Raw genomic sequence first — 16,690 nt, 5'->3', positions numbered from 1 at the left:
AGAGCCTGTGCTGTCAGGACACCCTTTCTTTGCCAGTACATATTTTATGGGAAAAAATGTAGACCATGAGAATACAGTCTGTGTCTCGGACCACAGCATCCTAGTGTGACCATGCTGCTTGGAGCTGTATTCTGAAACTCACTGCAGTTTCAGAGCTACATCTTCCTCTCCTCCCCTAAGATGTATTAGCTTTTGTTCTGCGTTTTGGATTTAGCCATTTAGGCATCCAAACTTCAGACTGTTATGTTGGGCTGCTTTTTCTTTTTTTTTTTTGTCCCTGTCAAGGAGGAGTGTGACAGCTGGCTCATTTGATTCTAGCCTGGAAAGTTAGGAAGTGGCAAATCCTGATGATGGGTAAACACTATCAGAGACTGATGAAGTTCAGCAGCTGAGATTAACCACCCTGGGAAAATCAGATATGATAATGCCATGGCTGTGTAGGTCAGAGGGCCAAGGCTTGCGGCATGCAAGGCTTCAGTTGCTCTGACAGTGGGATTCAAAATCTCAGTTCTTTATTCAAGCCTTAAGGGACATACACACGTGTAATTCTAGCATTCTGCCCCCTCCCTCCTACATGCCTTCTGATTAATATCATGATCTGTTTAATTCCCTGGAGGAACTTAACCCAGAAAATACAGCAATAACTTCTAGCATGATTGGTGAGGTGATAATTAAAAGCATTTTCTGGTTCAGAGGGCCCTAGCATTGCCATATGCCATTACTGGGCAAGCTTTGTTTTTCAACCTATGCATCCTTTATATGTACAGGCAGGCAAAATTCCAGGGGTTGTTTGGAATTCCCCCTCCCCCGCTCCTCCTGACTTCAGTCAAAGGTTTGGGATTTTATTTTCTAGTCTTGGAGAGGCAGGAAGAAGTGACTGCACAGGAGAGGTTAGATGGAGGAAGCTGCTTTAAGTTTTAGTGGTGAGCAATGTGAGAAAGAACTCTGGGTACTGGAGAGTGCTGTAAATTAATACAATTGAGTTTTTATGAAAAGAGGGGATTTCTCAAAAAACATCATTAGAAAGGGAAGGAGGTTGAGCTGAGGGGTAAAGAATTTATTCCTGGTTACAGAAAGGAATTGACTTAACTGCTGTCTTTGACTTGGTCTTCACCATCCCTCCCGCCAAGCACTACTCATTCGATCATTCGCACTAGCAGAAGTGCCGGAAGCTCATTGCTTTGTGGTGTGTTGTCAGGCCACAGAAGCAGGAAGTTTACACCAGTAAAAAGAAACTATCTGTTCCCAAGCATCTCAACTGCACAATTCCCTGGTTTGGGCCCTGTTTCAGGTGCTGTAAACTACCAGCTGTCTTCTCACCTCCACAGATCTCCTGAGAGCTGACCATTTTGGTCACGGCTGGTAGATTGTCTGGCAAGAAATCAGACCAGCTGGATTTTCTCATTTCTTAATATCAATGCCCTTTTTAGGTCAGCAGTCACAAATTCCAGTACTGGCATGTGTGTGTTTCTCTCTGCCGGTCTCTCTTTCAGAACTCAAAACAGAATTGACATGAACTCAACGATGTCAGGGAATGAGATCAACTGGGGAAGAACACGTTGGTAACAGTGGGCATGCTGGTGTGAGATCAAAAACAAACCAGCCTCTGGAGCACCTTTCCTACGTCTTGACCTGAATAGAGGTCATAGCTCAGACTTAGGGGGTAGCATAATGGTTAATATTACTTATTTGAAGAAGTTTTTAATGTTTCATGGAGAATATTGAAAGTCTTTATTTATGTCCAGTTTTGCTGGCCTGCCAGATATTTTGGTTTATTTTCCTTCATCCCTTAGGGAAGATTCCTTGTAAGTGGGGAATAATCATCAGCAGCTAGGAGACTTTTAAACTGCAGTTCACATGAAAAGAAGGTCTTTAGGTCAGGAACTATCTTTTTGTTCTCTGTTTGTATAGTGGTTTGCATATTGCAGATGAGAGCTCTAGGATTGTCTGATAGAAATAATGAATGGCTGGAAAAAGGTCGGTAGAAAGGACCTTATTCTGGATCTAGTGTCAGATTAACACTGTAAAAATCAGTCTTAATGTGTACACAGATACACATAAACATAATAATAAAAAACTGTGAAAACTCACCTCTTTGGGGCATATGTGATAAATAAACCATGTTGTCCAAAATGAGAAGTAAGTTCATTCCCTTTGTGTCACATTCACAGCTGTCTCAATCAGAACTTTGTAGGTGGAATCTAGAAGTGGCAATTTTTGGTCTCTTGGTGATGACAATTGAATGAGAAGAGTCTTTTCAGTGCAGTCTCTAGTAGGCACTTCAGGGCAGCAGCAGTAGCATAGCTATGAACTAGGGGTGCTCAAAAAAATTCCCATTGAAACTGGTTTTTTAACTGGGGATTAGTAAGGGTTTACACTTAATTGTGTTGTTTGCTAAGTATATTTTTATGACTATACCACTGAAAAACTAAACTATGCATAATTGATTGCTAAACAATTCCAGCTTCCAGCTAAAATATTTTTACTTAATTAAGATTTGAAGAAAGCTAGAATAACCAGGGGAAGGGGGTGTGTGCACAGATTTAGAACTAGGTGGTTTTGGGGAGTAAAATTGCCAGATTCCCTCTCTTAATAAAAGGAGGAGAATAAGCATTTTAAAAGTCAGAATTTTTACAGGGATAGTTTCATGGCAGACCTTGATCTCTTAGAGGAGCAACTGATTTTCCTGCCATACGTCCCAAATAATACAAGGATGTATGAATGCAATACTGTGCTCTAGGAAGTAAGTTTTGATTTTTCTCCTAAGATGAACCAGACTCTGCTGTTGACATGCCTGCGTAACACCTTAACCAAAACAGATCTGTACAGTTGGAACAGGGAGCAACATTTCCATTTGCATGAATCAGTAATTTGTGTTAGTTAATTACCTAGGTGTATGTATATATGTGGTTTGGTCTGTGGTTTGTTTCAAGCAGTGGTATCAAATGGGGTCTAACTAGCTGCCTACTGCTTGGGCCATGGCTTTAGTGTAAAGGATCCTGGTTTTTATTTACTCACTCATTTCCTGTTAGTTTTGTGAAGGTATAGGACAGGAGGAGTTTGGGATGTGCCTTGGCTGACCGGTGCAGAGACAGACATAGTCACCTCTGCAGGGTAGGAGAATCGGCAACAACTTTTCACTAAGGAAGAGGCTGTAGAGAAGGGCTGAAAATGGCAGAAGTCAGCTTGAAGGGCACTGTGGTTAGTTACTTCACAGATGAGTTTGTCTTGTGTGTTGTTTTTTACTGTGTGATGGGTTTTTCCACCACTGAATATTTTTATACTTGTACTTTCTGAGTAGGTGAAGATGGAAAATTAGATTGGGTGTTGAGGGTTTTTGTTCTTTTCTTCTCTCTCTCTCTCTTTTTTTTTTTTTTTTCCCTCTCCCCCTCCTGGTGTCATTGTTAGAGATCTGCAGCAAAAATACAGACAAAATGTGATGCAGGTGAAAAGCAGTGATCTTTATGAGCTCTGCCAATGAACCGGAAAGCTGCATAGCGTGAGCAGGAGGGAAAGTACGTTCATTCTTATTATATGATGTGTCGGTTTTTTTGAGCTCGGTAGTTTAATGCTTTATAAATATTTTGTGTGTACTTCTGGAGAGTTTTTTCCTCCACTTTGATAGATCAGGCTTTTATCAAGATAATTTCATGTTAAGATTTGGAAGATTTGAGGACTGGTTGCTTCTCTGTTTTGTTATTTCACTGTTGTATTGTGCATTGGTACCTTTTTTGCATTTGATGAGAAAAGATTTTTGAATTACCAAACTGATAGAGATTGCAAAGGGGCCCAGTGCTAGGAGTGAACCTGCCAGGCAATGACTTTCATCTGGAAAGACAGAAATTTATCTGAGAGTGTGGAAAGGGTGGAATTCATTGCTCCGTGCAGTTACACTGACAAGGAACAGCTTAGGTTTTTTTAATCAAAAGTATAATCAAATTCTGCCTGCAAGGACTCCTTACGTTTAAAAATCTTGTTTTAAAAAGCCTGTTTTATTTGATTCAAGACACTAGGTCTAGTTATCCTAATTTGCATAGGATGAGACACTAGTGAAAGTTCCTTTATGATTAAGTCCCCTTCAACCATATTTGCAACAATTGGGACCTGGTTGCATGAGGACTTAGTCCTTAAAATGGTACCTCCTTCAATGCAGCGAATGAGAAAGTCTCAGAGACTATGTCTGTGTTTGTGATTCTCTGCTTGGACATAACAGAATAACCCCAGAATCAGTGTTGAGTGAATAGCTTTAATCCTTCTGCTTCCTCCAGTGAAAAATGCAAGGGGAAATAAACCCACTTTCCCCATCCTGCCTATCTGTGGCATTCATCTCAGTGTTAAGAAAGGTACTTACAAGAAGGTTTGTTTCAATTGCATTGATAGAGGGAAACAAACAAAATTAACCTAGTCCTTGTGTATAAGTAGGGCCAAGTGTTGTTGCCCAGTTCAACCAACAACTCTTTCCAGGGCAGTGAAGCCCAGTGTGAATGACTTCTGCTTGGAAGCAGTACTGCAGGCCTCTGTTGAAGAATCATCCTTTCTTCTTTGTTTTTTTTTCCCCTGGTTGTGTAGAGGCATTTACTTTGCATTTTACCACAGGAAGCTTTATTTTCACTAGTGACAGCTGTTCAGCAAGAGCGAAGCAGCCGGTTCCTCCTTTATGCTTGTGATCCAGAACAGATATGGTCTCTGCCGGTGTCTCTGCCAGTCCCCTGAAGAGCTCAGTTTCACAGGAGATGATAGAACAGGCACTTCATACAGACCTCAGCCTGTCTGCTGACGTGCCCTTGAAGGTCAATTTAATGCTTATTCTTTTTGTGTGTGGAAGGAAGGAGCATTTACAGAAATTGAAGTCACTGCTTTATTTTACCTGAATTGGATATGAATACATAGAGCAAGGAACTGTTTAGAGGTCTTTTCCCACCCTTCTAGCATTCTCCCACCTTCACCTCCCAGTGCCAGGATCCCATCTCTGTGCTTCTGGACACTCACTCCCTTTTCCCACATACTGCATCCATAAACTGAGATCTGCCACCTGTCTCTCATCTGTCTGTCACCCCTATTTTCTTACTCTTCCTGGTCTCCATGCTCCCTGTATTATCCATGTCCTGGGCAGGAACCATCATACCAGCTGTAGTCTAAGCAGTCTGGAGAATCAGGAACTGCTGCTTGTCAGCTGATTGCACATCGCTGACTCTGTGGAAGCATCCACCCCACAGCATGGATAAGCACCTTCATGTCACAGCTCAGAGCTGTTACTCCATGCCACTCTGAAGGGGTTCACGTTGGACAGTGTGGGGACCTCTGGGCAGAGACCGAAGTCTCTTATGAGCCTGTTTTCTTCTTGGGCCAAACCTGGTCTGATATACCATCTCTAAGCAAGAAGATATCAGGGTTTGGAAAAATGAGGCAATGTGTGTTGAAAATTATCACTGTCTGTTTGAACAGTATTATTTATCCACTTCCTTCATCCAGTTCATTAATGACTAAGTAGTGGTTGAAATAACAGAAAAGAGAAGCCCGGGGTTTTTTTAAGGCCATGCTTGAATAAAAATCTGTTTTCTTAACATATCCTCTTTCCTTCCTCAGAGACATTTGCTATCTTTTTGAGTTTAGAGCAAGGAGGAAGCATATGCTGTCACTGCCCTTGAACTTCTTTGCAAAGCTGGCACTGCTTCCTTCATGGTTTGCTTCACTTCTTGTTGGTTGGCCTCTGAATGCCTAATGCATCAGATTGCAGGAGGATCCCTTATAAAACTGAAACCTTTCCTGTTAGGCATTCCTTTCCACCATGTGAAAACTCTTTGCTGTAAATTTTCTTCAGGCTTGCTAACCACTTTGCACCAGAGTCATAAATTTGAATAACTTCACAGAAGAGGATTTGTCTGAAAGTGGGTCACACAAGCAGCCCTCTTCAGGCAGGGGCTGACACAGTGTGGTACAGCAGGCTTTCTCCTGTATAATAAAATAAAATAAATGACAGTAATTAGCTTGCTTGTTCTGCCGCAAGCCTTATATCTCTGACACTTCTGCTCACTTTGGGACAGGTTTTAGGCCTGGAAGGAATGCAGAATTTGGAATTTCTATGGAGTGATATATCCATAATATCAGCTGGCTCCAGTCCTTTAACTGCTTAAATGCCCAGCTCAGAATTGCAACATCAAGATGTTACTCTTTCTGTTAGCTAATAGCAGAGACACATAATTTGGCGGAAGTTTGGATGTGAATTCTGCAGCTGTTTTATGCCAAGAGTAGCTACTTGTGGAATGTCTGGGCCTTTTCTTTGTAGTCAGAGATCCCTAAGCCGCAGTGGGTGAATTGCTTCTCGGTGGTGTGGAGCAGTGGTTTCCAGCTACATCCAGGGGTGCAGTTACACCAGTTGTGAGAACACCTCTATAACCACCAGAATGCATAATTAGCCACCTCACTTGAATATTGTGATGCCTGGCCATTTCTAGTAGGTGGGAATGAAGGACAGCGTTGACTACAGGAGGAAATTGCAGCTTATTTCACATGACAAAGAAAGGATTGCAAAACTTTAAAGGTGCTTTGGTGTCTTTTATTCTCCTTCAGCCTGTTTATACAGTCACAGCATTTTACTTTTGTGGTGTTAGCAGAAAACCAAAATTTTGTAGAACTTAATGAACTTAATTTAAGTAACTTGGTTTAAGTCATTTTAACGGAATGGATTACAGACCTCCCAGCACCTTGCTTTTACATTTGAACCTGTTCTTTCCTCCAGCTTGCAAATTCAATCCAAGATGTAGATTTAAGAGAAGTTATTATTGTCAGCAAATCCACCATCCCAACAGAGGTGGGTTATACTAATTAACAGAATAGCATTCGTACTACTGAAACTTCAGCTAGGTGCTCCTGCGGAGAGTTATTCAGCTGGACGCTTGATACTTGTCAAGATATTAATACCTTTATTTTGAGGAAAGAAAAGCAGCCATCCTTGGCAGATGGCACAACTGTAGCATATTTTCAGACTATAGCAGATGTTGTTCTAGAGAAGCAAGTATTGTGCATCTTGCAGTGAGTTCCCGTGATGTGGGAAGTTGTTCAGGCCAGTACAGAGTCCAGACTGCTGTCAAACTATTGGCTTGAACTAGGTACTTTACTCATTTCTTTTGTAGATCTTAAACATTTAATCTCATATTATTTGAGAGGGGAGGTTTGACATCCTCAACTGAGTCCTGTAGCACACCACAATCATTCCAGGCTCTTCTCTTCAGCCTCCTGCCTAATTCAGCCTAATTCAGCCTAATACAGCGTCCTTCTCATTGCTTACAAGCTACAGCAGTAGCTGTACAAATAATGATTATTAACGCATGCCAACATCTTTGTTCTTACACTTTACTGGATATTTTTCCAAAATAAAAGCTTTAGTGAGTGAAGAAATCATGTTTCTGCTCTGAGTAGTTGGGGGAAAAGTAACAAACCCCACAAATTTGCAAATGTAAAAGCAATGAAGGGTTTTAAACCTGAATCTCCAGCTCCACTGGGCCATAAGCTGACTTTGTCATCTCAGTACAGTATTACTTCCAAAACCTAGTACTTAGAATTTAATTTCAACATCAACTGCTGCTTTATTGATCATTTTGACAGAAACAGAGTAGTAAGTTTCTGCTCTAATTTTAATTGACTTAATGATGTCATGACTGTCCCAGGGAAGCAATTTTGTTTGTTTTCTGATAGATGACAGGAATTTCCCCGCCTTTAAATCCGACTTTCTCTCCTTCAGCTTCAGACCAGAACTCACAGCTTTTTAACAGTATGGCCTGTTTGTCTCAAACATTTCAATTTTCACCTTGCTTATGATCATAACAGCTGGGATTTTGTTTCTGAATTTCTTTGGTTTGTCTGGCTTTCTCTGTTTTTGAAGTGTCATTTGAAGTACAAACAAGTCACCCATCTATCTATTAATCTTATGCAGAAATTCTGGTAAGCAAAGATGAAGGTCTCGGGCACTGACCTACCTGCATATGTATATGTGTGTATATATGGGTATCTGATTTCAGTATGAGAAAACTCGGATGGAATGGCAGTTCAGCAAGCTGGATCATGTGTCACTATTAGAAACGCTCTTTGTGTTGTTATTGCTGATAGCAGCAAAGTGAATTTTCCTTCAGGGTTATATAAATTTCATATGTTTTCAGAGACTCCAGAATGGTATTTACAGCTAAGGGGTCCCTTCTTTGCAAATCTTAGAAAATTAATGAGATGCCTGATGAAGCAGCATTCAGATTTTTAGATTGGGGTATTGTGGTACCATATTCTGGTCATTTAGTTTCTGTTTTACTTAGTACGGTGTCACTCTGCTGGCCAGCTTCCCTCTCCTCTGTGCCCATAGAAAGCTGTTTTGCTTGGTGATAGTATATCTAAAGAGGAAAAGGCACCATGCATGGTGGACCTCCAGATATTTAGAAGTTGTACCTGGTCTCTCCAAGGAGGCAGGTACTACTTAGCAATGTATCCTTCATTCTTGGCACTTTGTCTAGATATCAGAGGGTGAAACGGAGAACTCGTGCTGCAGTTGTATAAATAAATCAGAAAAGTAGGAAATTCATGTGCTAGTGCCATCTATTAAGCACCAATTGTGATTGCCTAGCTTAGGGAAGGATCTGAGACTGCTGATTAGAGTTTCCGTGTTGACCCTTTCTCCGTGGCACAGTCCTGATGTAGTTTCTTTCTTATTTATCTTCAGGAGCTTCTAGAAGTGGGAAAGCTGGTTGTGTGACAGCAGCCCTTGGCAACACATGGAGTCACAGCGTCAACACCAGGCTCATACTACAGTATCACAACTTTCCGACAAGACAGGTGAGAACTTAACAATGAAGAGTGTTTAAATAAAGCCACACCTGTGATGCTTGGTCAAAAGGGCTAACTGTGTCTTTCGGCCCATGTGGTTATGTCACTTATGTTAGGAACCTGGCACTACAGCCAATTGCTTTTTTGGGGTTGAGGGGCAGTCGGTATACTTCGCTTTTCAGAGGTGGCCAGTCCTCCAGTGCCTCCCTGTGTTGGAAAGGGCTTTGAGCCTCAGGACCTAGTGTTGGCCTGTTGGCACAGACATGCGAGTTCCTTGAGTGCATTTCATGTTATGGACACAAAAAGTAATCCTTAAATGCTTTCCTGCACAGGGATTTTTGGGCAGGGGTACGAGGTTAGTTCTTTTACTGCCATGATTGTTTTGCTGTTATCCTTTTCAGTCATTGTGCCAAATTTCAGCCGTGGCTGTTAGGACAGGGAGCACTCTGTCTTCTGTAGCTACTGTTTATTTGCCTGCACCAGCAAGTTTAACTTTGAGCAGTAGGTATGGTACCGATTTACCAGAAGTACGTCTGTGAAAAGGACAATGCTTACCCTTTTCACCAAGAGACTTCACACTTCTGAATAAAATATAACAGCATTTTTGAGTGCAATCTTCACCTCTTAATTTAAAAAAAAATCTGTGAAAAACTAGGATGCAAGACATTTGGGGTTTGATTGAGGGAATAACTTTTTTTGATTTTAAAAACATCATAACCCATTATTTCATCTGTCCCTTGGGATATCTGAGCTTATGATCTCTTTTGGCTTTGTCTATTCTGGTTTTGCATTGATGCAATTCTTTCCAAAGGCTGACCCTCAGTCCCAATATTATTCATTTTCTGCCTGTTGCAGAGCTGTCAGAAAAACTGCTCTGTGACATTTGTACCATCTTATTCCTGTATCATTGCTACCTGTATGCATTTAAGTTGGTGCTCCTGGTTTTACTGCCACAACACAAGGTTTCTCTCTTTTCGATTGTTGCCTTTAGAGCCGGAGGAGAGTATTTTATTCTACTTATTAGTAGTAAAATCACAATGATGGCACTTCTGTTCCTCTACGTAGCGGACACTGTGAAGGGGCAGTAGTCCTCCAGACTCTCACATAGCAGCTTAAGTGTGTCAAATGCAGTTAGAAAAGGCGTCTTATGGATTTACTTCTAAAGACCGTGCACAGTTGTATAGAAACATACTCTTACTGCTTCTGCTCTTCTAACTTCTCTATGTTCTGCTTCTTATTACGATGTGTAATGATGTGTGTGCAAAACAAAGCTGTTCATAAGTTTCCTGGATCTCTTAGAGGTGCATGAGAGGTAGAGTTGGCAAAAGCAAAAGAGCAGAAGCTGTGCTCTGTGCTACTTCATGGTGCACAAAGTCAACTAGAAAGGATTAAGAACATTCCTCTGGTGGTGGAAAGAGGGAACAGTTTTCCTAAAGAGTGGTAGGTTATTACATGTAGTTTTTCCTTATTTTGCTTGAGAAGTAGTAGATCACAAGTGCATGAGATGTTGTTTTCAAGCCTTTAAAATCCCATTATAGAAAAATATGATATGATCCATATAAAAAACCCCAGAGTTTTACTCTGTTCCTAACTGGATTTATCAGGTGCCGTGCCTCGTTCGCATGTGAAACCATGGGCTCATTCTGTTTTAGTTATGGAGAGATAAATCTACAGTGAGGAAAAACAACCTTAAAGTAAATGTTAGTATATATTACTAAAAGCAAAGTTATTTGAAACAGAAGTGTGATGTAAGTAGGGATATGTCTGTGAAGCTCATGAATGAAATAGGATATGTCCTTGATGTCCTGTATTTTCCTTTTGCTGTTATGTGTCCTTTTCTACATCAATTCTGTTTTCTTAAAGTCATAGAAATCTTTTAGATAGACATGCAGTTTCCAGTGAGAGAAAAACATCTAGAATTACCCTGCCTATGGCAGCAATGTATTAATTAAATTACTGTAGTTTTACACACATATGTTCTTGCATAATTGCTTTATATCCACTTTCAGAAAAGAATTGTGAATATCAGTGCCTTAGTTCTTGAGATGCTATTTCAGTCATCATCAGGAGGTTCTGCCAGGAGGTGTTAGTTATCAGCACTTTGAAAATCAGCACTTTTTAAGGACTTTTTAAGGACTTGGAGGTCCAAAAATTTCCAAGTCAGTAATTGCTTTAATAAATGCTTATATTACTGTATTAAAAAAAGAAAAAGAAACTTGTGATTATCTGTGTAGTCTTGGTTTTAAAGAGAAATTACTGGAAGCACACAGTTGTTCTGTAGATTTGGGTGAATAGTGCAAAACAAAGTTTTCCCTGCTTTTCACTATTTGTAAACCTGCAGAGTCAATACTGTTGAAGGAATAAACTGTATTTTGTTCTGACTTGCACAGCAGAGACAATTTTTTCTTGAAAATGTAGAATTTATTCTTTCTTTGATCACTTGGCCTCCTGGAGATGCTCTTCCTGACTCCGCTCTCTTGCTTTCTCTTCTTTTCCTGGAGGAGCTGGGACAGTGAGGGATCTTCTGTTACATCTGAATTCCATAGTAGTAGAGCCAGCATGCTAATTTCTCACTGGAAAATGCTGCCCATCATGAGGGAAAGCACTTCCTGAGATACACTGTATTCTTCAGAATGTGAAGTGATAATGCAATTGTTGAGGATTCAAGCAAGCAGTTTTCCAGAACCATACTATCTCCTGGCAAGACAGGCCACTATGCTGCTAGATGCTTGTTCTTAGTCGTGCAGTATTCATTTCTGGGGGAGTTCAGGGATGTAGTCGCTGTTCCTGAAACTTTGGGGAATGCCAGGGCAGCAGGTAGCAGAACGAGAGTGCAACAAACCCCGGGAAATTAAGCATAGTATTCCTACACAGGAGCTTATTTTATATAATAACTAAAAGATTCCTTTATTTTGCTTGTCCAGCAGATTTTTTTCAGCCAACCATCCCTTTTTCCACCCCATGCTCTGTATGTTTTGTGAATGTTAATAAGACAGTGACCAATTCAGCAAAGTAATGACACTTCTGGGACATCCAGCCTGCCTTAAAATCAATTGATTTTGCTTTATTGCAACAGTTTTCTGAACAAACAGATGAACTTTCCTCTTTTGGCCCCTTCTAGAAGCCAGTGTACTGGTTTTGGTTTCCTCCAAGACAGAAGTAAAGCCACTGAGCAAGGGCAGAAGGAGGTTTTTGGTCTGCATTTAAAATCATTATGCCAGTTAAACACAGAAGCATGGACTACAGTGTAGGAGTCTTTTAAGTGTTGAGGTGGGACTAAGCTGCATGACTTCCACAGTGGCACAGCGGGGTAAGAGCTTGGGAGAACATGGGAAAAGTTAATTGTTTTGCACAAATGAGTTCATGAAGAGGATTTGCTGTTACTTTATGGATACTGATACTTGGTGCTTCTTAAGCACTTTTGGAAGTAGTCGACCATGACACCTATTTTCCTGACATCCATATATAAACATGCAGACTTTTTGAGTTTGGGCCAAAACCAATGGGGCTGTGCTAGAAACAGTCAGACTGCTCAGTTGCCCCTATGTGTATAATTATCCTTCTTTCCTGAACTGGAGTCAATAGGCTCCAAGGTTACTGTTTGCATGTGTGCTCAGCTGTCTTTGGGAGACAGCATGGTAGGGTTTAATATGTTGACATCCTATATTTAATGTTTTATTCTTGTCTGTTGGAGACAGGATACTGGGTTAAGTGAGACACTCGCCAGGTCAGATAACGGCAACTTCTATGGTGCTGGTTTATTTTCTAGTTTTCAAGGGATTTGTGAGATTCATAGTATTTTGTTAATGTCTATAATGTGTTTTGAATTTCTCAAATGAGAAGTGTACATAGAAGTGTTATTTTATAGCAAATCCATGTTTACTTGTGTTAATCTCCAGAAAGAGCATTTAGAATTGAGATATGGGCTGGAGCTTTCACACCATGCCAGGTGAGTTGTTGAGCAGCAGTTTTCCTGCTTCAGGTAAAGTGTTTCAAATGCACAAGTATAAGGTGATTAATTCTTAAAAAACAAAATCCCCTTCTCTTATGTACTCTAATGCCAGACATAACTTTTGGTGTGTCCTTGGTTACAGACCAGCTGTTTTGTCTTGCTCTGCTTAGTATCATACGAATAAGCCCTGAATAAGCATTCCAAAATTGTGAGGCTGAAGTAACCATGGTACTCACTGTCATGGGGAAGGGCTAGGAGAGAGCTGAAGAGAATGGGGATGAAGTTTTACATTCATGTAACTTGCTAAGGCCAGCCACTATGATTCTTTACCTTATCGTAGTTTTAGTGAAGCAGTTCTTTCAAATTGTACAGACCTTTGGCTGTAACTTTACCAGTCATTAAGAAAGTATATTTAAAAAATAGAAATAATGTAGCTTTTTGCACTCATGATGGTTTCAGAGCATAAGTGAGACCAGATTTATCTCTCCCTGTAAAACTTGTAGGTGGTTGTTATGTGGGCTCTAGCTGTGGGGTACCTGTCCAGTTTTAAAGATAACACCTGGTGAGGTTTTCATCTGCTAAAAAGGGAAAAAAATAAACCACAGAAAATAAAAGAATTACAAGCAAAGCAAGGAGGCTGTGGAATAAATATATACAAACTACTAACATCTGAGGTAAACACTTTCAAAATTTTGCCCGTGGTCAGGAGAATAGTCAATATAGTAACGAAGTTTGGAAATGGCATCCAACTTTTATGTGTTGAAACGTAATGGAATATTGTAGCCTTGTAGTAGAAAGGGTTCTGATTACTTTGGTGACATGGTAATATTTTCTGGGGAGAAAGAAGAGGCAATGAAATGTAATCAGACCGAATATGTGCTGAAATAATTCTGAGGTGGAGGCAATACGGGGAATAACACAAATAAAATGCAAACAGCATTGGTGTATTTTCTTTATCGCACTTTACATTGTCTTCTGCTGAGCTTGGATTTGGAGACACTCAGAAAAGGAAGTCCTCATACCCTAAAAAAGAACAGAGGAAATCTGTGTGGAGTTATTTAGCAGAAGTATTAATACAAATGAAGTGCCATTCAGCAGCTGCGATCTCTGTCAGGGAATCCTGTCTCTATATGCTACATGAGTCATAGTAGAGTAATGCAGATCATGTACATAGTAAAATACTTTTTTTTCAAGTGTTCAGATGTGAGAAAATTTGCAGATGTCAGTGGATAATGAGCTCCAGTAAACAGTGATAGAAAAGCATTGTGGCTATTGGGTTGTTTTAAAATGGAAGTGGTTTAAAGTGTGTATCTTTACCACTAATACATCTTATTGTATAATGTGCTTATCACATGGAAAATCAGCTCTGTGAAACATGAAGAGAGTTTGGTGGGGTTTTTTTTTCTAAAAAGAACTATGACATGGAGTCATGCAAGGGATAAGAAATTTTGCAGGAAAGTAGATTTTTTTGAGGTGAGATTAATATTTCTGGTTCTCCATTATGGAATATGTTACTTTTGAAGAAATAGCTGTGGAAAGACTGCAGGAGCATGTATTTGAATTCTGCAAATGCTTCCATTTACAGAAATCGTGTGTTTTTTTAGGATACACAGTTTAATTCAGAGGTTACTGCCTCACCTCTACAGTTATTTCAATATTTTCAATCAAGACACAATGAAAAGTTGTTATGGCCTCAAATATCCACACATATGTACACATCACATCCTCTAAAATACATAAATAAGAAGCTTATGGGGTTTTTTTCTGATTAAAAACACAAGTAGACTGATGATCCTTATGAGAGAGATCTTTTGGTTATCTGTAGATCATATACAAGCATAAGCAGCTATATGAACTTGAGTTGCATGTGAACAGGATGAAACTGGACACAATACACAACCGTAGCATAAGCAGATGATTATCGACACAGTATGATACTGACTTAATTGAGTGAAAGTGCAAAATGAAAGGATGCCATAAAAATGGAGAAGAACATTAACAAGTATTTGGAGCTCAGTCATCACTAGACTACTTATTTTCCTGACTTGTCTGTTTGTTCATGTCTCTATTTGCAGTAAGCTTCCTTCTTAATGGACTCGAGGGTGGGGGGTTCATACAATATAAACATCACTGCAGCCCTGTCTACATTAAATGGGACTGGATTTATAGCCCTTTCCTCTTAACAGTACAGTTTTATATAGAGAAAAATGTTTCCATTTTTCTTGAATAAGAATTCATTTATTCAGGTGTTTATGTAACACTAATTAATTTGTTATCTAAGACTCTGAATAGAAATGAATGCACCCTAGATAAAATGGAAAAGAATAGAAGAAAACCTTTAAATAGTTCATCTTTTTCTCTGTCCTTTTTTTTAATAAGCATTGCAGGTTTTCTTTATGAAGATTATTCTGATGTCAGATTGACAAAATATAGCAGCAGCTGTGCAAACACCAAACTCATACAGTTGTAGTTCAAAGCACCCTAAACAGAGAAGCAGGAACATCTCTGAGGCAGGGAGGCAAACCTGGTCGTTAAGTTATAGTGTATCTTCCTACCAAGGCGGGTGGCAGAGGTGGGTACTTTCTGTTGTATACCTTTGACTGACTGGCCAGTCTACCCTCAGAGGAGACTCCTCTTTGGTTGCTGGTAACCTGTATATTTTCAAATCACTATGCAAGCTTTTGCTGACCAGTCTCTGCAACACCCATGCCAGGTGCTCAGAACTGAGAAAACTGAGTCATAAACAAATAACTGTCCTGAGTAAATCCTTTGTATCTGGGAGCAGAGCTGGAATCTCTTCACTGCTACTTATACGCCACTAAGGCTGATCTTGCTCAGCCTTTAGTGCCTCTGTTTCAGGCATTTAAGCAGTCTTTGTACCTCCTTGTGCAAAGTTCCTCAACTGTGAAGGTGCTCCGTCTGCTTCGCTCTCCTGTTTTCTCTGTAGATTAAATCAGTGAACTGGTTTTAACTGTGGTTACTGACTTCTCTCCTGATCGTCTCTCCTTAGCATCATATAAACTTTTCTTCATCCATGTTCACTGTTAATACAGGGTGAATGAAACTGAGACTTGTGGCTTGAGCTTTATGGCAAAAACTCTCTCTGTTTCTTTGTTTCCAGTTTCTGTTTATATCATAGATGATTTTTCTAAGCCTCAGCTCTAGAAGTCACCTTGCATTCCTATGTCTCTCCTCTTTACAGACATCAAAACTGTTCCAAGTTGCAAGTTCCCAGCAAAACAAGTAGCTAGCACTTAAAATTTTAGATTACTAAAATGGTTGTCCAGACTCTTATCTTCCATATTGGTTAATGGAATATTTCATTAACCCCATTTTTTTCCCTTGTCCAAACATACCACAGAAAATAAAATTGTTACCTTGGTGAGACCTGTTTAGTTACAGTGACATTATTGTTTTGATTTTTACATGTTTTCTCAGTTCCTTAACTGAGAAAATGGCCTTTTGCCTTTGTCTAATTGATAATTGTGCATCTTCGTGTTAATCAGATAGCGACTTCTCAGAAATCATGGCTATGTATCCTATTCTCTGTTAGGAGCCACTTAAAGGTCAGGATGGGAGTGGTCAGATTGCTGTAACAAAATCTGTTCTGAATATAAACAGAGAACTTCAGTCTTTGAGGCCGTTCATCCAGCACCCTTTACAAACACTGTATTTACAGTTCACTAAAACAGCATAAAAATGGAAGAGAGATAAGGCTTTTAGGCTCTGGTATGAGTTGTCTGAAGAATGTGCTGTTGGTAAGCTTAAGGCCCATTGCAAAGAGGGAGTGAACACAAATTCCCATCCTATTTATACTGAATCGGTTCTCTGATTTTGACTTTACTTCAGTGTGAGTTTCCCCCTCAGAACAGAGTGGAATTAACCTAGGGCAGATTCTCTCATCAGTATCTGAAGTGTCATTGCTCCTAA

General features: G+C 39.9%; 1 protein-coding gene across 6 annotated transcripts in view; it reads left to right on the top strand.

The window, feature by feature from the left end:
- RAD51B (RAD51 paralog B) overlaps positions 1 to 16,690 on the top strand; it is a 447,787-nt gene that overhangs the window by 279,368 nt on the left and 151,729 nt on the right. For all 6 annotated transcript variants that reach the window (XM_069858280.1, XM_069858279.1, XM_069858278.1 and 3 more), the window contains one exon: positions 8,705 to 8,817. In XM_069858280.1, coding sequence (XP_069714381.1) covers positions 8,705 to 8,817 — 113 coding nt within the window. The remainder of the gene's footprint in view (positions 1 to 8,704; positions 8,818 to 16,690) is intronic.

This window comes from Phaenicophaeus curvirostris, chromosome 5, assembly GCF_032191515.1.
Source record: "Phaenicophaeus curvirostris isolate KB17595 chromosome 5, BPBGC_Pcur_1.0, whole genome shotgun sequence".
Classification (NCBI taxonomy): domain Eukaryota; kingdom Metazoa; phylum Chordata; class Aves; order Cuculiformes; family Cuculidae; genus Phaenicophaeus; species Phaenicophaeus curvirostris.
The sequence above is the reverse complement of the archived record's forward strand: the minus strand, read 5'-3'. Positions and strand labels throughout refer to the sequence as shown.